This window comes from Schistocerca piceifrons, chromosome 6, assembly GCF_021461385.2.
Source record: "Schistocerca piceifrons isolate TAMUIC-IGC-003096 chromosome 6, iqSchPice1.1, whole genome shotgun sequence".
Taxonomy (NCBI): domain Eukaryota; kingdom Metazoa; phylum Arthropoda; class Insecta; order Orthoptera; family Acrididae; genus Schistocerca; species Schistocerca piceifrons.
In genome coordinates this window covers 149,317,617-149,341,504 of record NC_060143.1, presented here as the reverse complement: position 1 = coordinate 149,341,504, position 23,888 = coordinate 149,317,617, and the positions used below count along the sequence as shown (strand labels likewise).

Here is a 23,888-nt window from a genome sequence, read left to right as displayed (position 1 = left end):
CATGCAAGAGAATACTGTCAATACAACAGCAATGAAAACTGTTTTCCACTTCCACTCTTCACATACCCTCTACGTTAGTTAGTTGTATGGCCACATAGTCACGAATATCACTTTACCACTGAAGCTATATGTGTGTGTCTGGGGTAGCTCCGATACTTTGTTCTTACATGGCCACTTCTAAATGTACCTTATGAAGAGATTTCCTTCCTGCTATACATTTATCGAAGGGCACGTTGTTGGAAAGGCACTTTAGGGCAATCTCAAGGGTAAAAATTTCTGCACGGCAGGAACATATTAACAATACTACCACCTCACAAATTTAACGGAGCTCTTTGAAACCATGAGAGACCATGTCAATGACAACATATCTGTTTTCGGTTAACTACATAGTATTTACATAAACTGATAATGTCAGTGTTCCTTGCGTATCCAAGCCGTCAAACACTTAAAAAAAATGTTCTGCGATGTTTCTATAAATACTATTGTCAGCAAATAAAATGCTGCTCTCGCTATCTATATGAGCTATTATACGATGTGATACATTATTTCCTTTTCGCACTAAGTTTCACTGATCGAAATAATGCAACAGATTAATGGAGTTAGGGAATATATTGCGGATATGCTTGTAGATATTCTAAATGATCGTAGTTTTGTGATTAATGAATAATGGAAGGCCAGGATAAAGAGTTTTTCAAGTGAAGGTGTTCAGTTTTAACAGGTATGCCTCTACAGCCTGTATTTCACGCATAAGATGAGGGAGGTTTCATCTCTCGGGTAGACCTGATTTTCCCACAGACTTCTCTCTGAAAGTCATCAGACGAAGAAGGAACTAAAAAATTCAATGCCGCCATGACGGGCGTTGGTTTAGTATAAAATGTTGTTATCCTGCCATCGCAACACGTCCTACATTACGCGTTCTCCAGTTGTCTATGCAAGACTTGAAAGAACAAGGACGTGCGCTGGTAAAATAAAAAGAGAAAGACGACGGTCCGGTCAGCAGCCGGCGCCGATCACGGAGCTTACGTCACGTGACGGATGAGTGAAGCGGTGTCAGCGCAGGGCGGTCACGTGGGTTACTCACGTGGCAGTAGGGGAGGGGCATCACTTAACAATGAATGGTCGCAACGAGGGTTGGCTACAAGAGACGTTACAGCCATATTGAACCACGAGTCTTGTACATGCGCGCAGCTGTGTACGAGAACGCCATTGATGCCTTCCAACAAAATCACAATTCTCGTATGATAAGAACGCAAATTTTCCCGAAAACTTCTGTCTTGCTCTTCTACCGTGCTCGGAACAAGGGGGAAAGGGGGGGGGAGTGGGGAGGGAGGGAGAGAGAGAGAGAGACATGGGGGGATGGGGTGTTATGTTCTGTGTACACTGCAATGTGTCTGATGTTGTAGACGTTCTCTACTGCTTTACTCTCATAATGCTATCTAAAAAATTAATGAACGGTTCTTTCATACACCGTCGCTTTACTGGCTCGACCTACAAAAGCGTATTCCTTCGGAATTTATGAAATTGAAAAGCTGTAATGTATGAACGAATCTCAAGTGGTCGACTGACTGTGAAGAGTGCAAGCAGAAGCTGCTAAACTGGAGACTCTTTACGACTATAAAGAGTACCTGTAACAATGGGCTCGCAACAGAAGGAACATCAGCTCAGACAGGAAAGAATCGTTCGGCGGTCAACCAGTAATCGCTGTGAAACTGGTTCAGGAGCCACAGATTATTGACAGAGACCAGGGAAAATATGAATCCACATGTTCGTGCTGCGATTATAGAATGGGCTATCTGACCACGTTTAACTACTGCACTAACTCTCTTGTATTTTTGCTCATGTTAACTGCTGTTCACGGTGGAACTAAAACTTCAAGTTAGGGCAGTTACAAGCTGAACGACCTGTACAAAAAGAGTGGCGACAGATTACATGCCACTGATTAGTAACGGCTTTTGAATGTTGCTAATTTCCGTTACAATTAGCTGCCAGCGTTTGCACAAGATATGACTACGAACGTGACCTTCCAGTATTTCACTAGGACAAAGGAATTGTGCGTCTTAACGTGGATGCCAAGTTGTTATATCTCAATATATACTTTTTTTTAGTTTTAGCAAAAAAGTTTGCACATTAAGTTCGACAGGTATTTGTTAGATCATAATATTATGTTTTCACAGGAATCATTTGTCGCTACGTCTACATTCTGAGAGACTGCTCGAGAAAAAAGTAAACACCAAGCAGTAATGTTGTATGTTCTGTTGTCTCAGTAATGTTAGTGGCAGAGAGGAAGAAGTAGCTGTGTACATAATTGCAACCATGAACCCATGTTCATGTCTGTTTAATTGTCGGTCACAAACGTTATGATCCAATTCTGAGACATTTTATGTACAATGAAGATATAAATTTGCAGCATCAGTCAGCATCAGTGTGACACCAGCGCAAAATTGTTTACAAATTCGCCTAATGTAAACCACAACATATTTTTCTGCTACCTGGCCTCTGGTCGGCAGTCTCAATTACTTTTAGACTGCAATGCAGTTAAGTTTTGGATTATTATTTTATGGTCATTTCGAAGATGACACAAAGGTATCGAAAAATGCTTAGGTAACAAAAAAGGAGAGAATAACATTGCATTTTGCAAAAGGCCATTTATTTAGCAAGCGTCATTTCAGACGTGAGTTTCAACACGCAACAAATGATGCAGTTACAGATAAAGCCCAGTGTACTGATAACTTGTGTTGTGGCACAATTAGAAGTTTAATGCACAGTGGGCGAAAATATATGATAATCTGGGTGTACTGTAAACTGCGCATGCCACATGATGTTGAATTTAATAGATAAGAAGGCATAAATTAAATACCAGTGCAACTGGTTGCTTCAATTATACCGTGAATCCGTGTACATGAGAGTTCAAAAGTCATATGCCATAGACACAGAGTGTGAACCGGAACTCCACTGACAAACTTTCAGTGGTGCGGGTCACAAAAAGAAAAAAAAAAAGTCTAGTAAGATAGGCTCTAAAATTCACACATTAGCAAGTATGGCGACTACTACATCTTCGATATTGTGAAACAAATCTTCTCTGCTACAAGATCTTTGCGTACCATATTTTGAAAGGTGGTAGTATGGACCAAAACAAGAAAAAAGTTTCAGTAACCAAGAGCTCTGATGTGCATACCTTACGAGCTAAGATTACTTTATCTGTATAGGGGGTTGCGGTTGATTTGGGGGTGGACGCCAAACTGTGAGGTCATCGGTCTCATCGGTTTAGGGAAGGATGGGGAATGAAGTCGGCCGTGCGCTTTCAAGGAACCATCCCGGAATTTGCCTGAAGAGATTTGGGGAAATCACGGAAAACCTAAATCAGGACGGCCGGACGCGGGATTGAACCGTCGTCATCCCGAATGCGAGTGCAGTGTGCTAACCACTGCGCCACCTCGCTCGGTATCTGCAGACAGGACGTGTTTCACAGTAGAGAAGATGGAAGTGCTCACAGCTCTTGACGTAAGCACTGCAGAGCTCATGTTACCTGTATTTTTCCCCCCGTTTTGGTTCATCCTACCACCTCTCATACGGTATTTCTATTGGAACTAAGCAAGAGTCTGGTATATTTGCTGTACAGCAAGCGATACAAATTTAAACACGCAATCGCCTACTTTGGATGCTATACTAGTCTCTCTCTCTCTCTCTCTCTCTCTCTCTCTCTCTCTCTCTCTCTCTCTCTCTGCTACGACTGTTCCGCACTTCGCAGTTATTACGATAGGGGGGAGGGGGTAGAGGGGGGATTATTCCCGTATGGTGGTACTGACCTGACTGGCGTCCGAGCAGAGAATGTATCGATGCTCAGCAGGTGCGGTAGCAAAACGTGCGCGAGGTGCTGGAGAGGTGCGCGCGCGCGCACCATCACATGGCGCAGTGAGTGGGTGAGGCCGTTTTCTGCAGCGGCCCGGCGGAGCAGAGCGCCTGCCGCCGGCCCGGCCCGGACCGGCCCACAAAGGGGACCTTATGCAGGGGGCGGCCTGCGCCCGTGCCCACCCAATTACAGAGCCGGCCTGCAGAGGCCGCCCGCAGCCGTGGCGCGGCGCCACTCCGCGACCCGGCGGCCGCAACATCGCTACACAGTGTACGGCTACTACTGCTGCGGCACCGTTGTGCTCTACGTCCTGAACTGACGGCAAGACTCCCGTATCTACATTAATTGAAATTTCCGTCGCTGTCTCACAGAACACAACAATAATATAAAACAAGTAACACGTTCTCCCGAACACCAGGAATATGTTACCTGTTTAAGCCACATTGCGATGTGTGGCGGACTGTACTCCTGGTGCCAGTAACACTTCCCCTTTTTCCTCTTGAGTCGCGTATAACCCGCAGAACAACGTCTCTCGATACCCTTCTGTATGAGCCCGAATTTCTCTAATTATAGGTTTACGGTATGTACAGGACGAAGTGGTATTTTGTATCGCTCTTCTAGGGACGTACGCGCTAGGTATTGAAATAGTAACTCATCTTAAGATGCACAACGCCTCTCAGTTAACGTCTGCCTGTCGCTTTGAGCGAGAATCTCCGTGACGCGCTCTGGAGTGCTAAAGGAAGCTGTGACGAAACGCGCTGCTCTTATTCGGATCTTCTGTGGTAGGGGGTCTCAAACTGAAGAGCAATACCGGTACTCAAGTAGCTGTCCAACGAGAGTTTTCGTGCGTGGACTATACTTTGTGAGGATTACTCTAGTGAATCTCCCCGGCCTTCTCTGCATTTAGTCATCCCACTTCACATCGTTCCGTACTAACAGCCCCATATATTTATGGATGTGGCCTTTCCTAGACGTGTTTCAGAAATCCTGAAATTTAACAATAACGAGTCTTGCCGTCTGTTTATGCACAATATATCACTTTCTTTTGTTGAGAGTCAACTGTCAATACCTGAACCATTCAGGTCCTCCTGAATTTCAGTACATACAGCAGAATCATCTGCGAATACCTTTCACGATACTCCCAAACGTTATCCATTAGTACCATTTATATACAAGGTGTACCAGGAGGAACAGTCAATATTTAGGGATATGACACGAACGTTTATTTGAAGCAAAAACCGTCATCTGGATATCTGCCCCCATTCTGAATGGTTTCTGAGACAGAATATATGCAACATACATATGTTTTCGGGCTGAGGTGTACAAACAAAAGCTGGATATGCGAGACGAACAGCTAGACTGCATCATGGACGCTGCTGTCCTCATTAGGGAACGTGCAGAGAGACAGACAAGCAACACAACTTGTTCTCCCGAGATTGTGCAAATGCATTTAAGTTGACGGTTGATATTCGAACAGTTATAGTGAGCCATACACCAGCTGTAATGTGATGTGTACGACAATGCTTAAAGATCACTGCGTAAAAAACACATATTTCAATCGAAATTTTGTAAAACGCAATGTTCAGTAATTGCTGTACATGAGTAAATCTGACAATGCAGTGAATAATAAGCAAAATAAATAACAACGTACATTAAATGTATGCTACAAACCATTCGGAATAAGACATGTGTGTCCACAAGAAGGTCTACATCTACATTTATACTCCGCAAGCCACCCAACGGTGTGTGGCGGAGGGCACTTTACGTGCCACTTTCATTACCTCCCTTTTCTGTTCCAGTCGCGTATGGTTCGCGGGAAGAACGACTGTCTGAAAGCCTCCGTGCGCGCTCGAATCTCTGTAATTTTACGTTCGTGATCTCCTCGGGAGGTATATTTTGCTTCAAATGATCGGTCCCGCCATATCCATGAATACTGACACCTCTTCCCGGGAGACACACTGTGAAGAGGCCGCGCCAACCAGGGGCACAAGCAGTACAGAGTATCGGCTCGTAGTGTTTAATACCACTGTGCACTATATTCAACACTAATATACGGACATTTAACTCGCACACAATTCGTAGGAATTTGAAGTTTTATTTTCCACTTGGTTTCGCGTCTGTTACACCACTAAAATCAGGACGTGTAGGTTACTGAGCTCATGCCCGTCCATGTTTCGTACTTCACATCACACACCAGAAAAAGGGCTATGTGAACACTTGTAAAATGTATGAGGGAGAATAGCAAGTGTGCAATGAATAGGTAAATAGTTTCTCCAAACGTTCCTGGTCATCCCATGGAACTAAGTTCGAGAAGCTGTAAGGGAACTTCGAATCCTGAAATAACTGTGTCTGGTGCTCTCAAACAGCAACAAATGCCCCATATAGACAAAATAACAGCAATCGTAGAAATCTTTCTCAAAATACAGGCCGCAGGCATACACGTTAGCATGTGAAATGTTGCCAAAACATTGAATATTTCCTTAAAATCCAGCTGTCTCCAGTGAAGTAACATTCATGTTTCGAGAACATTTAATAGATCAGCAACCAAAAAGACGATTCAGGACATACAAGAGATGTGGGATATCCCTGAGTTTACTGAGACTGCGAACTGTTATGCAGTCCGTCAGTGTATTAACGCGCTGATCGAATGTGCGTATACACACAATTGTAACCCTGCAGTCGTACACATGGCTTCAGCAGTAGCGTACTCTCACTCCACCCAACTGATGACTGGTCACTCAGGGCGCTCTTGTCGAAACTGCTTCAGGATGAGACCGACACTTACTGCGGCCACGGCGTTTTAAAACAATGAATTTGTGATCCTCAAGACTACGGTTACAATTGTTGACGTTACCTGTGCCATCAGTACAAATGTGTTGGACGCTGGTTGCAGTTGAGTAGAGGCTGATAACCATTGCAGACTACAATTAACAAAGTGACTAAAAGAGTGGCGCTGTCCCCAACACGAACGTTGCCGGATTCCATGAATTGTCCAATTTAATTAATAGAGATAGCGGCTTCAGCTTGGACAAATCATGGAATCCGGCAATTTCTGTAATTATATCACGAAGACGTCGGTAGCGCACCCATTTGGTTACACGTTTATAATTGTGCATTATTGTTTATCCAAGGCCACTCACAGGAAACGAATGTATAATTTGTTTTAATGAAAGCACGAAATATCCGTCTGATTCTGAATTGTGATAAATTCGAAACTGGTAACGGTACTTTTTAAATGAAGTAATCTAAAACCAATTTGTGGCTGGTTGCTGTACACCATCAACAATTTATTTCGTAACAGGCACGGCCTCCAACTGTGACTTTGACAAAACTGCATAATCACTTGCTTGCTCCACACGTTGTATGACGTTTAAGTACAACATTCAAGATTAATCCATTCCATCGTACACAGTGTAGAAAAGGATAAAATCTCACTGCACAAGACAGTATCTGGACGACTGAAACTACGTTTTCTCAACATTTCAGCTCATACAACAAGAAAAAGAGAATGTAATAATAACAGCAGTAATCGTAGTTTCACGCCATCGCTGCAGGACCTGCGAAATCGTGGGAAGGCAGTTTGACTTACCGTCTGCGAGAAGCCTCATGGTGATGTTAACCATATCCTTCACCTCCCGCACGTAGAAGTCGCCAGCTTCCGTTTCCGGTACCATGCTGAGATCTGTAAACGTGCTGGTTAAGGAGCAACACCACATACACATATTGTCTCACCACATAAACAAATTGTCATTAAAAATGTATCAACATCCACCACAAGCCCCTGTTGAGCCCTAATCAAGTGATACTTTCATATACATAGGGACTTCAAAAAGTAAGTTGCATAATGACGTCTCACGCTAAGACCATTTTGCAACAAGTGTGGCGCGTTGTCAGAAAATAGTACATATTTAGGGGTTTCCTGCACACGTTGTTCCGCAGAAGCACGGATAACAGGTGCATCACAGTGCGATTGATATGGCGCTGGAAACCTACTCCACAGGTGAAGTACACGGAATAGTAAGGTTCTCGTGGCCGGAATGTTTAAATTGAACGCACATTTACCGTGAAATTTGGGTGGTATAAAGACTAAATGCAAATGGTGCGATCAATTTCACCGAGACTGCACAGACGCAGGTGATTCTGGTCCGCCTTGCAGCCCACACCTTTCACCATGCTGTTTCCATATTTTCTGCAAGCTGAAAGAACGTCTGGGGGAAAGGGATTTTTCAACGACGAGAACGTTCACACAATGGCCTTCGAATTGCACCGTAACCATGGAGCGGAACGTTCCGGCCATCGTTTACAGAGGCTCGGTGACTGTGTTGAAAAGCAGCGTCACGCATCTGTGTTCCTCTAGTGTACGCAGCATTCAGTAGTAGTTACTAGACCTCCCATAATAATGCCTAACTTACTTTTTGAAGCCCCCTCGTATATTTATCGTACCAGAGGTCTGCAGTGCGTGTAAATTTTCTAGTAATTGTGACGAAGTTAACAGCCGCGATGGAACCATCTTCAACAAATTCTTAGCGGGACGCAACGTAAAGAAGTGACTGCCAGAGCTTTTTCTTTCGACGGCTACCTTCAGAAACATGTAAAAAATGCGCCATACTGCCAGTATTCACTTGTCTCACAACAAAAAATGTGAAGGGAAAGATGGACTTGTTATTCTGGGCCCACTTCAAACTTATCCAGTCATCCTTTAACATTTTTAAAGTCACTTTTTAATGAACAATTCCGCTGTCCGCTGTTTCTCACACTGCAGCTTGCATACAAAAAGTTAGAAACGTGCTACACGACTGCACACGCAGCAGGACTATTTCGTCACAGCTGTCGTTAATGTCATCCAGGGTTATCCATGACTGTCATAAACTACAAAGCCTTGCCTCTAGACGCCCTTGGGTTATCTTTATCCCCCTCCCAAAGCTTGTGGGTGGGTGGTGGTGGGGGGGGGGGGGGAGGGGTTGAGGTTAAACGTCTATGGAAAGACTTCAAAACGTGGTTGTGTCCAAAAGCGATACTATATCGTGCCGGCCGAAGTGGCCGTGAGGTTCTAGGCGCTGCAGCCTGGAACCGCGAGACCGCTACGGTCGCAGGTTCGAATCCTGCCTCGGGCATGGATGTGTGTGATGTCCTTAGGTTACTTAGGTTTACCTAGTTCTACGTTCTAGGGGACTAATGACCTCAGAAGCTGAGTCCCATAGTGCTCAGAGCCGATACTATATCGCACCTGGCGGGAGAAGTAATCGGAGTTTGACTAGCCAGTTAATATTCGGGCAAACACTCGAGGTTAGGCGAAACGAGAAGTCCTGTCCTGTTTCGTACGCAGGTAAGAGTGGCATGGGTGGCAAGTGGTGGCGCAGGGAGGGGTGGCAGAGAGCGGATTCGGAGGGGGCGGTCGCAGTACAAATACTGTCGTGGCAAACATTTTTGGTATGAAGTACAGCGGGTTTTCTTCTCGCATGTGCTAAATGTACCCGGGCGCTTCAAAGACAGACTGAATTTTTAAGACTAAGGCAAAGTACAAGCTCTAAAATTGTGGAAGACACCCATCCTCCTACTTGTCACTGTGTATTTGTACAAACCACCGAATAATTAGACTGAGACAGCCGGACTAGTTGCATCAAAACCTGTGGGGGGAGGGCGGGGGGGGGGGGGGGGGGGGGCGGAGGAGGAGAGAGAGTTAAACAGGACATCTGGAAGAAGAGATACCATGTGCCTAGGTCATTAAACAAGCCAAATATTAACAGCGTATAACTAACACAGGAATTCTTTCGTTTATGAAAAGCACATTCTAATGCAATTTTTTTCACCTAATACAATTGCAAGGTGCGGAAATTATTTGGATACAACACTCAATACAAGTCTCAAAACACTTATCGTGTTTTAACACTTGTCCTAGACGATCCGGAGTGTTGCAAGAGAGACTGCACTTGAGCATGACGGCACTAGTGTCGCATCCGATTCTACGACTGGAGTCCAAGTGCTGCTCTCTGAAGCAACAGATACGTTCAAAAATGATTCAAATGGCTCTGGGCACTATGGGACTTAACATCTGTGATCATCAGTCCCCTAGAACTTAGAACTACTTAAACCTAACTAACCTAACGACATCACACACATCCATGACCGAGGCAGGATTCGAACCTGCGACCATAGCAGTCGCGCGGTTCCGGACTGAGCGCCTGAACCGCTAGACAACAGATACGTGATCTCGGTCAAGTATATTGCTAATGTGAACGTTTCGGCGAAACTGGGCCATTTTCTGATATGAGAGCCTAGTTCAACCGGAGCGGGTCCTGTCAATCTATGTGATTTGGACCGAAATTTTGCTTCGAAATTCATCACTACTGGTAGACTGAGAAATCTGTTAGCAATGCTAAACAGTTACATCGGAAGTGTTCTATCATCTGGAGGACATAAGCGTGGCATCGACAGACGATGGGGCGATGACGTGTAGGGGATGTTAGGAAAGGCTCATTTAACAACAGTTCTTCGTGGAGGCAGGGGAGTCACGATTTCGTTAGGGCGGCTACCAGCATGGTGGAGATGCGGGCCGCGACAACACGAGCCACTCGTCAGCGAGACGTGGAGACGTGTCCGCTCGGTATACGGCCAGCGTTTGCACACGGGACCACGCCACGTCGTGCGATAAAACACCACCTTATCGTGCGCCAAGGCTGCTGCTGCCGCCGCGCGGCGTCGCACCGTTACGTAAAACACATCTTTTCCCAGCGGGACAGCCGGTGGCCACACAGCTTCTGCCACCATAGCGGATGTTGTAAACTACCGGGTGTTTTTAAGTAGGGTACACCTACTCACAGAGGTTCAGTATGAACTGCAGTCATCGCATGGCAGCGAAACCTTGCAGCTATTCTAAAGCGGAACCGATTTACACTGAAGGAAAACAAAAAATGGTTCCAATTATGGCCTACAGATGTAAATATGGCGCTGTGAATGCAACAAAGACGTACAGAAATGTTTACATATATAATGGATTCGTAAAGCGACGTGGGCAGAAAAATCAAACAAGTGAGAAAGTAGTAATGTTAATTTTATTATTAGTCACTGCTTACACAGTTAGTTCAATATAAGAACCGGAAACGTTGACGTGATGCAGTACAACGCCAGATTTGCACCTGGTGGCCAAAATTTGAACTGTTTTCCACCATAAATCGGATCTGCATTAACGCATTAGCATATCTACTAAGTTTCGCTGCCATACGATAGTTACAACCCACACTCGGCCTCCGTCAGTAGCTGCACTTTAATTACAATCACCCAGAACCTTCAAGTCTGCAGAGGAAGATACGAATCTGAGGGAGTACAGCGAGCCAAAAAATTGACCACACTAATTTTACGCAATATTTCGTTTGCAATTTTCTAATACTTTGATCCAAAACATGGGACAGCTAAACAAAAATTGTGCTCCTTTTTATTCGTAGATACTCTCTAATGTCACACAATGCACCATTTTCTCTGCAAGTATTTGCTCATATTTCTCCTCCTTGCTTTTTACACAAACTGATATCGAGTTAATTGGGTGGCTAATACAAACTGCATTACCTATTGCCTGGAGTAACAGAAAAATCACATGCGAAATGATTTCCCAGATACTCTAATCGCGGTGTGTTGTTCAGCAAATTACGTCCAGTGCTTGCTGCTCGGATTACGGTGTATTTCTCCTCCGTAAAAAATATTTCCTAACTCAATAACATTAATTAGGAGATCTATTCTCATACACCAAAAGCGTAGCCTATGGACGTTTGTTTCCTGTTGTGTTCTAAGTGCCATCAACTCCACAATGCTGTAATAGAAAAGACCTTTCCTTGCCTCCGGTACTTCGCGAAAAATTTATGCACTGCACTACAGAAGAGCAGAACTTTACCTTACTGAAGTAAAACCGTACAATTGTATCCTTTAACCAGAAGCTTGTGTCATTACCTCCTATAGGAGAACACATCCTCATTGTGACAACAGTGACAAGACATCAATTTACGTATTCAAGCAGCACGACATAAAAGTTGGGACCCTTAATTTCTACAACAAAAGAAACCAAACTAGCACAGAGCCGTACGCAAACGACTCTCAAACGACTAACAACAACATGAAGAGCACAGAGAATTAATATTCTAGGGCAAACTATTTTTCGCAGAAAATTAAGATTATATAGCAAACTATTTTTCTGTCATTGATCCTTTCTCCAATGCAGCTAGAACTAGATTCAGAAAGCAGTAACGCAACAGGCCGTATCTGACCAAATGAACCCGAGGAAGGAGGCAATCAACAATGAACCAGTAACCCCATAACTCACCCCATCGCCACCCGAATCTTTTCAAGAATCGAACTCCCATGATTAAAACAGCGTAAAACAGCGTCAAAGGTCTGGAAACTTTTAAAGTAAGCTATTGTATTAAACATATGACATACTGAAAATCAAATTTTTGTTGCCTTTGGAAGTCGTTAGACAGGCAACGTGCAGCTGGGACTGGGTGAACGTTTTAGCCGGTTAGTAAAAGGCACACACAAATAAAAACGAGACAGATGAAAAAAGTAAGGAGACATTATTTTAGAAATAATTGCCATACCTCGTAATACGTTTATCCCACCGTTAGACAAAACGATCACTGCGTTCATGGAAAAAATGTTTGCAGTTGTCTACGAAACTATGATTGTAACCAGGTGTGTTTTTCTTCGTCCGAAACAAACCGACAGCAACAAATGTCTTTCTTCATGGCTCGTCCACATGTTGCCGAGGTTGTTGCGAATAAACTGCAGACGTTGGAAACCCTTACACATCCTCCGTACGTCCTGATCTCTCCATATTTTTACAGTCCTGAAGAAAGTCAGTCGTGGAGGTCGATACCATCTGGACGAACCATGCTTCCATAGGCAGTCGCGAACATTTTTCCATGAAGGAAATAGCCATTTGATCTCAGAGTGATATAAATGCTTTAACAGTTATGGTAATTATTTTTTAAATAATAAACAATTTACTTACTGTTTTCCATCTGCGTCGTTTTGATTTGGCTGCCCTTATAACATAGATTACACATGTTTTAATTAAGTGACAAGTGATAAGAGTTACGAAATTAACTGCGCTGAAGTACCGAATATTTATCGGAAATTATTAGCACATGGATAAGTTAACAGATGAAATCAAATGTTTGTGTTTCATATGAGTACAGTGTTTCTTTAAACAATTCGGCCCTGCCTGACCACATTTTTTCTTCATGCAGCTAATTTCTATAAGTAAGTTACGGAAAGAGAACAGTACAATACGTTAATTTCCGAATGAAGTTCGCAACTTCAGCTGGAAGATCATGTCGGAGGTATGTGGCGACGAATGAGCGACTGTGTTCTGCCTACAATGCAACAATGAGAAGTCGTACAACCGTAGGTCAGGGTGTGCAATGGAAAGAGTCGGCGTACCTCCTCGTAACTGGACTTTAAGATGGATTAATAAAAACCCGAGAGCGCTGAAAACCTCCCACCATGAAACTCTACGGATAATACTGTAGAAACTCTACGGATAATACCGTAGTTCCACAAAATATTGTGTCTTATGCCACGTTAACACTCGCGCGATCTGTAATTACTATAGCGTAGCACAAAATAAATACACTGAACACCTCACGTTTTGCTCCAACGGCACTCACTACAGATCCTAATCAGCTGTCAGACACTCCGATATTATTAAACGCGGAAGTTATAAATTCCGCGAATACCGTTAAGGATAGCACAGAAGATCTGAAAATCTTCTGTTTGGCTACAATTTTAAAAATGTCTGTTAAGTTGTCACAGTATATTTTTTGTGTGATTTTAATTAAAAGTGTAATGTGTCATCCTCATTTGCTATATGCGGCCTATTCCTCTCATGTCCCTTTGCGGAAAAGTTTGAGAATATCACCAATAGTCTAACAGTATGGAACTATACTATACTATACTATACACTGATACACTAAAGAACGGATACTCTACGAGAAAGTCCTGCGACTGATCTACGGTGGACTTTCTCGGTGACACGAAGAAATTTATAAACTTCCAACACTGAAAATGGTAAAATCAACAGTCTCGGCAAGAGTGCCCTCCTCGTCTCCCACAATTTCGATACTACGTCCATAACGAACGAAAAAGTCGACATATTATAGCAGCCCCTGTGCGTGTCGTTCGACAGACAAGGTGGCACTGATGCGATTCTCGGCGCACAAGAAATGTCTTGGTACGCCCTGTCCCGGTCTTTCCACGGGCACTGCTGCCGTGAAACATGTTTTCCAACTTCAGACATGACCCCGGGCGTCTATTCTAAGAAGACACTCCTTCCAAAAGATGACAGAGCTGTAAACGCAAGATAAAGAGCGGTAGTGCTTGTGCAGCTACGCAACAGGACGCTGCGACACTTCTGTCTGAATTTACCGTCCTCGAACACAACTGCGCCAGCACTTACGTGCGGCATTGCTCCTCAGGATGCAACGTTTAACTTGGTCCATGAACGTTGCTAAAAACGAGAGTGTTTCTTCAAAATGAAATTAAAGTTTTTCCACAAATTAAATCTTATGCAGTGTGTTGCTTTGTTATCAGCAAAAAGCACAGGCTAATCAAGAACCCCAGACAATGAGAGAGATTAGCTGCCGTCAGCAGAAACTCAGAACTACGAATATTCTTAAGAAGGAACCGTCCATTTTCTCATATCCATGCCGCGTTAGTTCTACTGAATACGCGGCAGTTCTAGCAACCGCCCGTGCATGTGCCTCTGAAGGTTCCTTGGTGAAAAAAAAACAACAACACGATGTAGTCCTCAGTCTGAAAGCTCGTCTGAACAATCCTGGGGATGACACTAGTATCTTTTTCATTAATTGGAAACCGCCTCAGACAACGAGTTGAAAAGTGACGAAGCTTTAGTTCACATCCAAAGCAAAAAGCAGCTCAGAATTTCAAAAAACAATACATAGAAACCGAATAATTTATTATAGTAAACGTTTCTTTTGTTCAATGACCAGTTTCGAATGCCATGATTATCATCAGACTGATCTGTGCGCTCGAAGTTAGTACCAGAAGAAAATAAAATTTACACTCATGACTGGCATCATCATGTTTTGTGGACACTGTCGAAAGCTGCGGTTATGAGAGAATTAAGCGACATGTGCACCGTGAACATTTAGTAGAGCAAATCCGACGCGAAGGACTTTCTGGTTACTCATCTAAACATGTATTTATACCATCGAATGAAGGTTATCTCAATTTATCCCACAAAGTTTCGCGGGAAGTAAGTCTTTTTTTTCCCCCAAGGCTTCCAGTTAAGTAACCAGAGCCTTGCTGTTGAACAATCGAATTGGGTATAACGTCCTGTTACGAACATAGCTGCGCGTCTCTGAAATCGTTCGTCTATTGTCATGTCTACTTGGTAAGGACCTAAAACACTGCAACAACACTCTGGAATTGGTCGCAATAGCGTCTTGTTCGCGATTTCCTTTACTGCACTTTACCAAAACTCTTCCCACCAATCTACGTCTCCCACTCATCTTCCTTAATACTGATATTAAGTTACTGTCTCATTTCAACAGATACTTGGTATAATTTTACAATGTGACGGCTTCGAGTGTTCACCACTGATCTTGTAAACGGATACTATCAGGTTCTCTCCGTTCCCGAACTCCCGCGTTTGAAATTATGTTTATTTAGATTCGATGGAACTCGCTAAAAGTTGGATGAGTAGTGTCTAGTAATTTGCGTTCGCTTTTAAACAAAAGCTAATTTACCATGGACCCTCTGTATTTCTGACGACGTATCTCCCGAATCATGTGGCTTACGCTAATATTTTTCAGGTAGATTTACTACTGTATGGAGACACTGTCACCATGTGTTGCGAATACAGTTACTGGTAAGGAAGAAATAAGTCTTCCTTACTGTATGAGCAGCGAAAATCTAACCAATGAACTTTTTTCCTTTCATCGTTTAGTAGGTATTATCAGCATAAAAAAGGTTTATAAAGGTTGTAATTACGTGCAAAGTTTGTTGGAAGTCGCTAAGCGGTCTCATTCTCAAATACTGGATGAATATAGTCTGGGAATTTGCGCGCCCCGAGTTTCGCTGCGTCCACACACACACACACACACACACACACACACACACACACACACACACACAGTTCCATCTAAAATTCTGCCTTTTAATGAGTAGATTATGTCACCACTTTGAATTCTTAAATTCCGTCACCGGTGACACGAAATACTGAAGATTAAATTTTCGATGCCTTTGCAACTGCACCGGAATAGTCGCTTAGTAATATTGTACGGCGGGTAATTCGGTCGCGATGTTGAGAGATCTAAGTGGAGGAAGTCCGTTCCAACGTGTGAAACGTCAACCAACAAGTAATTTCAATCAGACTATAGGTTCAATCTCTATCAAATATTCCTCGTGTGAATCTCGTATCTGTGAGGATACTACGTAGAATCGTATCGTGGTTATTAGTCGACGATGTGACGTCGTACGCCCTTCCGAAATCTAGGTAGCTCTAATCAAAGTGTTCGAGTGACAGGCGGAAATCGGGAGGGACGGAAGATGAGTGGAACGCTTGTGTTAGCCATGGGGGCAGCGTCGCAGTGCGAAGACGGACGGCGCCGGCAGTCGGCGGTCGCAGGCATCCAGCTGACTGGGCAGAACGGCGGAAGAACAATCGTCTGCGCCAACACGCTACTCCTGTTTCCGGCGGCGCAGAACACCGGACACCCGAAACTGCCGACATCACCTGTGCTGCCAATGGGCGCTCCCGTTACAGTGCACACTCGGGCCTTTCTCACTTCCTCGCGACAGCGAACCAAACGCGTCAACCTCAACGGGTATTCGTCCACCACCATACTTTCACCACACATGGTCCTCTAAAATTACTCCACACTTGCTTTACTCCGACTCGAGATCAGACTTATCTAGGCAGTAATAGTGAGAATACCATTAGCTTTGTCCCAAATCTAATGAAAAGACTTCGAGTATTTTTTGTCTTTTAATTGGTTTAAATGCATTTTTTTATTTCTAATACCTCCCCGATCTTATTCAATCTGTATATTGAGCAAGTAGTAAAGGAAACAAAAGAAAAATTCGGAGTAGGTATTAAAATCTATGGAGAAAGGTTCGCCGATGACATTGTAATTCTGTCAGAGACAGCAAAGGACTTTGAAGAGCAGTTGAACGGAATGGACAGTGTCTTGAAGGGAGGATATAAGATGAACATCAACAAAAGCAAAACAAGGATAATGGACTGTAGTCGAATTAAGTCGGGCGATGCTGAGGGAATTAGATTAGGAAATGAGACACTTAAAGTAGTAAAGGAGTTATGCTATTTTGGGGAGCAAAATAACTGATGATGGTCGAAGTACAGAGGATATCAAATGTAGACGGGCAATGGCAAGGAAAGCGTTTCCGAAGAAGAGAAATTTGTTAACATCGAGTATAGATTTAAGTGTCAGGAAGTCATTTCTGAAAGTATTTGTATTGAGTGTAGCCATGTATGGAAGTGAAACATGGACAATAGTTTGGACAAGAAGAGAATAGAAGCCTTTGAAATGTGGTGCTATAGAAGAATGCTGAAGATTAGATGGGTAGATCACGTAACTAATGAGGAAGTATTGAATAGGATTGAGGAGAAGAGGAGTTTGTGGCACAACATGACAAGAAGAAGGGATCGGTTGGTAGGACATGTTCTGAGGCATCAAGGGATCACCAATTTAGCATTGGAGGGCAGCGTGGAGGGTAAAAATCGTAGAGGGAGACCAAGAGACGAATACGTTAAGCAGATTCAGAAGGATGTAGGCTGCAGTACGTATTGGGAGATGAAGAAGCTTGCACAGGACAGAGTAGCATGGAGAGCTGCATCAAACCAGTCTCAGGACTGAAGACCACAACAACAACAATACCTCGCGGAGTCATTGACTATCGCACTATGTTTTTTATTTGCTCTTATTTCTCTTCCTACCATCCTTTTGTCATTTTGAATGTGCTCGTGTCGCTTATAATCTGTAACCAAGTGCTAACTTGCTCTTCTTATCTGTTGCTAACGCGGCAACCCGTGTAGCCAGATTGAGTATAGTTTCAGGTAACCAATGAAAGATAGCGAGAGATTGAAATTTGTTTTTAGCACTAAAACTGAATTTGTCTCGAGTTTGCTCGGAGAGGTCAACCTTAAACGCCGTGAACAACACGATCAAGATTTTAGTCCTGCCGGACATTGTTGATCTCCGTTTTCTCGGATAAACTGCACATCACGAAGTTACGGTCAGGTTAGGAGACGAATTTAAATTCAAGGCTAACAAGGCGTCCTCTGCAGCTTCCAGCACTGCTACGCGTTATACAGGATTTGTGAAGTGACTTGTGTGTTTGTATGTCGTCTATAACCGAGCGGTAGCCGGCAGCCTATGTGGCAACACTGTAGCGGAAAGTGACGGACGTCAACCATCAAGTAATTTTCATCGGACTGCAGTTGTGAGTGCATTATGTCGGAGCTAAGTGAATTCGATCGCCGGCAAATTTTTGATACCTCTACGGAGCGTGCTTCCGTTACCAAGATAGCCGACGTGTTTTGTCTTTCAAGAGGCACCATATCGAAGATTTATACTACACAGAAAGCGGAAAAAACATCATCCGCTAAGTCACAACGCGAACGATAGTTTGTGCTGAGTAATGGTGATGGACGGTAACTGAAGAGGACTGTGGCGAAAAATAAGACATCTGCAAAAGTCAATACAGAACTTAATGTCGCAACCACAGATCCTGTCCGCACCAAGACAACACGAAGGGACCTTCATAAGCAGAGAATTCCTGCGCGACCTGGAATTCCAAAACCGCTCGTCAGCGCTGCAAATACCCTTAACAGGAAAGTGTAAGGCTGACGACACAAAAGCTGAACTGTGGAGCAATAGAAGAAAGTTTCGTCGGATGAGGTTTTCCTCACACTGTTTCCAACTTCTGGACCAGTTTAGGACCCGAGAGTGAAATATTGCGAAGGTTCGGTGGTGATTCGCGCAGCGATGTCGTAGTATTCCACAGGCACCATGGTTATCCTGCAAGGTCGCATTACTGCCCAAGCATTTCGTGACCATTTTGGCTGATCAGGTCCGTCTCATGGTACAGTGCTTGTTCCCCCGTGGTGACGCTGTGTTCAAAGACAACGGGGCCCCTGTTCACACAGCTCATATCGTCTAGGACTGATTTTGTGAGCACGAAAGACGAACTGTCGCTTCTTCCCCGGCCACCAGTCACCACATCTCAGTATTACTGAGCCTTTGTGGTCTACTTTGGAGAGAGGCGTGCGTGATCGCTATCCGTATCCACCATCGTTAACTCAGCTTGCCACTATCTTGCAAGAAGAATGGTATAAAATTCCCGTCAAAACCATGCAGGACCTGTATTTATACATTTCGAGGCAACTGGGTGTTGTTTTGACTGCAAGCAGGTTTCCTGCACCGAATTGGACACGATAATTGGTGTTTCCATATTTTTGTCCACCATCTGAAAGTAGCAAATTGTGTGGGGTTAAATAAAACAACAACAAAAAAGGATAGCCCGATATTCAAGCCAAAGCTGGGCCTACCCACAACCCCGCCCCATGTCTCGGTAAACCATCGTTCTCAACTTTTTGTAGCAGATTTAACAAATTTTATAATCTTTTAACATTATGAAGTATTACGAAAAATAATTTTAAAAATTACTTGAATGAAGTACACTGATGAAAAATATTGCACCCGGCAAATTAAAAATATCATTGTAGCAAACAAATTATGTTCTACGTAAACTTTCTTAAAAAAAAAACACGGAAGTAAAACAAAATCAATGCCCATAAATTGTTAATGGAGCATACATTATTGCTTATAAATTGATGATAAAGAGCTACAATTACATGCTGATTATATATATTACGCCTCGCTTTGAGCGAAGCACACTCGGTGCTAGTGTCTTAGACGTCAAGTTTAGCAGCTGTGTCGCATTATGTCCACAAGATGGCTAAATTGTTCATTCACAACACTTTGCAATCACTGGCATTATCATAATCACACTCTCAAAAAATTCAGTGTTTGGATAAGCATCTCCTAAATTGTACTTAATTCTTAACCGTCTTTGTTTTATTCTTTTTCGGTGGTACTTTGCGAGTGCCTCTGTGCCTGCGCTTACGGCGGGGGCCTATCTCGCCATTGCCTTGCTACAGCCCTTCTGATATTCAAGAGCTTAAAAATTTTTGATAAATCTAAGCAAGCGTCTTACTTTTCGCAAGAGAAATCGTCCAGAGTATAGGTCGTTACTTTTCGTGGAGGGTAAGCTTCAGTGTAGGCTAAGGTAATCAGATGCCCGTAATCCAGCCCCCCACGTCCCACACCCACTCTACAGCCCAACAAGTGCATAGTTGGTTCGAAAGTGTAGTATGTCATGTTAATTAACAACCGTTCGCTGTTGAATCAATGGAAGTCGGGTGGTGTTTCTAGGTACGTGCACAACCGTCGTGCATGCTGGAGGCGCTCCACTCCAGGTATCAGATGCAAACAGCTGAGATACAACACGCAGAATAAATACACTAATTACAGAGGACGTATTTGAACGGTTGCAAACCGAAAATCCAACCGATAATTATTCTCTATCTCAGTGTGTGGCAATCGCAGAGGAAACGAATTACTGGTTTCCCATGAGAAACAAAATATAACAAGGATTCAACAGCAGCGTAATCGGTAAAACCATGAAAGATAGTCTTTAAAGTCCTATTGACGGCGAGATCACTGATACAGTGTCAACTCGGATTCAGGAAAGAAATCTGGCATGTTCTTCCGAAAGGTACCATCTCGGTATTTGCCTAAAAGAATTTAGGAAAAACCGCGGACACCCTAAATCTGGATGGCTTGGAAAGGATTTCAACTGCCGCTCTCCCGAAAGCGAGTCCTGTGCAACCTCTCTAGATCCATAGCTTGAAAATTGTGGTAACTGCAGTCACTACATTCTTTCCTCAGGTCGATGCGAACTATGGCGTCTCCTTGTTTGATAGGAAAAGCACTAACACAAGCCGGAGTTCAAACATCACACACGATCCAGCCGAGTATCACATATGTTCTTGTTACCTTTCTCTGATGAGTGTACAGAATCACCCAGTCAGTTCACCGAGTGAGACGACAACCCATGGATGAATCTGATCACATTTATTACTGCCAGAAAGATAAAAATTTCTAACACGGAATCAAACCTTCGAAACTTCACAATCTGACAGACAGAAAATGCTTCGTTATGAGCTACGTCTTATTTCCACGTTCGTGCGATGTGATCAGGCAATTTCTGCCCTCTTGAAGAATACTTTAAGAGTATTCTAACGTGGTTTACTAAGAGCCTTGCAGTGAAAGAATATCAGCGTATCAGAGATGATCAACATGAAAAAAAGCAACACTTAGGTTTGGCTATGATGAATTCTACAATTTTATTCTGGAGAGGAATACATCGACAACACAGTGTTTCCATACAACAAGCACATTGATGATATAAACAGACTTCTGGTAATTAGCGAAACGCTGAAGAACCTGACGGCCAGCATAGTCTCCACAGACGGTTTAAGTGACAAAAATAATGATATTTATCCGTGTTGGAAGAGCCATGTCTAATTTTAGATTGATACTGTGCTACTGGCAACAATTAAGTTTGTTTCTGAACGATATCCTGAAAGTTCCCAAGTTGTGCAGCGAGCAAGTACTAAAGAAAGAGAAGGAAAAAATCTGGAAAATGTTTTAAAGTACAGGGAGAAGAAATAAAAAGTTTGAGTGCTGCCGATGACACTACAGTTCTGCCAGGCGGCAAAGGACTTGGAAGAACTATAAGATCTTGAAAAGTTATGAGATAGGAACTGAATTACGTCACTTGATGCTGAGAACGTAAGTTAGGAAACGAGACTATGGAAGTAGTAGAAGAGTTTTGTTATTTTGCCGACAAACTAAATGACGACAGCACATGCAAGCAAGATATAAAACGCAGACTAGTAATAGGCAGGAAAGCTTTCAAGGAGAAACTACGTTAACACTGAATACACGTATTTGGGAAGACTTTTCCGAAAATATTTGTTTTGAGTGTATCACTATACGGATGCGAAATGTGGACGACAAACAGTACAGACTAGAGGAAATGTGACTTTAGAGACGAACCCTGGAATCAGGTGGAAACACAGGACCGCTACTGAAGACGTACTTATCAAATCATGGAGAAAGAGGTTGATGTCCAAACATGACTAAATGAAGGGGTAAGTTGGTACGAAATAACCCTGGGCGTGCAAGATAAGCTAGTTTGGTAACTTAAGTAAGTCTGAGCGACAAAAATTGTAAATGTATTCTAGGGTTGTGTACAGTAAGTAAATCATAGAGGTGAAGAGCTTGCAGAAGACAGACTAGCGTGGAGAGCATCATCAAATCATGACGATCATAACACTTGGCTTATTACGTAGTTTATTACGAGACATGTGACGTACGTTTTCTCGACATCTGGCCTAGAACACGTTAAGCGTTGATCGGTGGACGGAGAGCCTGTCGTTGCTTATTGAGGGAACTGTTGCAGCATTTAACCGCAGTGATTCAGGGACACCGCAGTTAACGCAGGGGCGCCCCTGCGGCAAGCCGTTGAGATTTGGCCTGGCTTCCTGGTTCCGGGCCTTCAAGGGGTGGGTGAGGGGGGGGGGGGGGGGAGTTGTCGTGCAGACAGCTGCACAACGGCGTCCGCTGTTCCCCTGGCCGTTTCGCGCGCCTCTTGCCTTTTGTGCCACGGGGGATCTGACGGCGACCTCCGGCATTCAAAGCCAGGCGCACTCAAAGGCACGCCGCGCCACAGCCGAGCGGCGCGGAATACGCTGGAGCGTGTTGCCGCACATCGCAACAGGAGAAGCCCACATCGTGTTACACGCCACCCGTGGAGGTCGCGACAGGAGAGTCTCGTACGCTACGCTACACAGCAAGCCCGCACAACCGAGGGGAGCTTACAAGTGTGTTGTTCCATCCCAGATAAATAAATCCTCTAGATACACGCCGAGTACTTGAACAGTCGTGCACAGTTGCGGAAGTACACCAGCAGTGGCCATTCTGAACCATCAATCCCAACAATCTTCCTCAACAGTCCACGCAGTGTATCTAATTCATTCGTGATGAAGAACCCTTCATATGTTCTTTTGAACATGAACCTTCACTATTACAAAGAAAGGTTCGGCTCGTTTTTGTTGCACCTACGAAATTCGAATTCGAAAATTATTCACTGGCTCTCTACATTTACAAGCCATTTGTCCCACTTATTAGCGGAAGTGCCAGCTTTCTATATTTCATTCCATACCGCATTTCAGCTGCGACTTCAATGTATGAAACTCGGTGTAGAGTTCTTATTCCACCGGCTTCTGTAGATTCTTGTGACCCATTTTAATCGGGTGTACTAACGACTGCTGCTAGAATAATGTGTATAAAATCAAAATATTAAGCAAGGTAAGATTTCACTATTTCAACAACAGGTCTACGCTAGTCATTACAACGCTTAAATTTAAACGTTATATCTAAGTATGCCTACTGGTTAAGTTTTACTGTGGTGATTGATAATTATATTCCCTTACGTTCAGTCTGGTTCAAAACTTTCTTATGCACCTGCGTGTATATGTAATATAAAATTACATGGTTTTATTAGATGAAGATAAATTAGTAAAATCTTCACATTATATGAATGTAAAGAAGAAAAGAGCCTTTTAGTCATGCCAGTATCGCTAGCGTACAAAGATACTATCTTCGCTAGTACTTAATAGTTGGTTGTGTAAGCTCCAACCAAGTAAGTTACGTCCTACACCATAACACACACACTCACTCTCTCTCTCTCTCTCTCTCTCTCTCTCTCTCTCTCTCTCTCTCTCAACCCGATTCCAACAATCGTATTCACATCAGTAACATAAATTTAATGTACTCAGAAATCAGCAGCTGAAACTGAACATAATCCTGAAACGCCATCTTTCTCTGACCAAGGCTGAAGATACGCAGATTATTACATGTTTCAATCTTGTAGGATT

General features: G+C 43.5%; 1 protein-coding gene across 7 annotated transcripts in view; it reads right to left on the bottom strand.

The window, feature by feature from the left end:
* LOC124802840 (RNA-binding protein fusilli) overlaps positions 1-23,888 on the bottom strand; it is a 499,044-nt gene that overhangs the window by 135,630 nt on the left and 339,526 nt on the right. For all 7 annotated transcript variants that reach the window (XM_047263851.1, XM_047263850.1, XM_047263852.1 and 4 more), the window contains exon 5: positions 7,440-7,532. In XM_047263851.1, the coding sequence (XP_047119807.1) occupies positions 7,440-7,532 (93 nt within the window). The remainder of the gene's footprint in view (positions 1-7,439; positions 7,533-23,888) is intronic.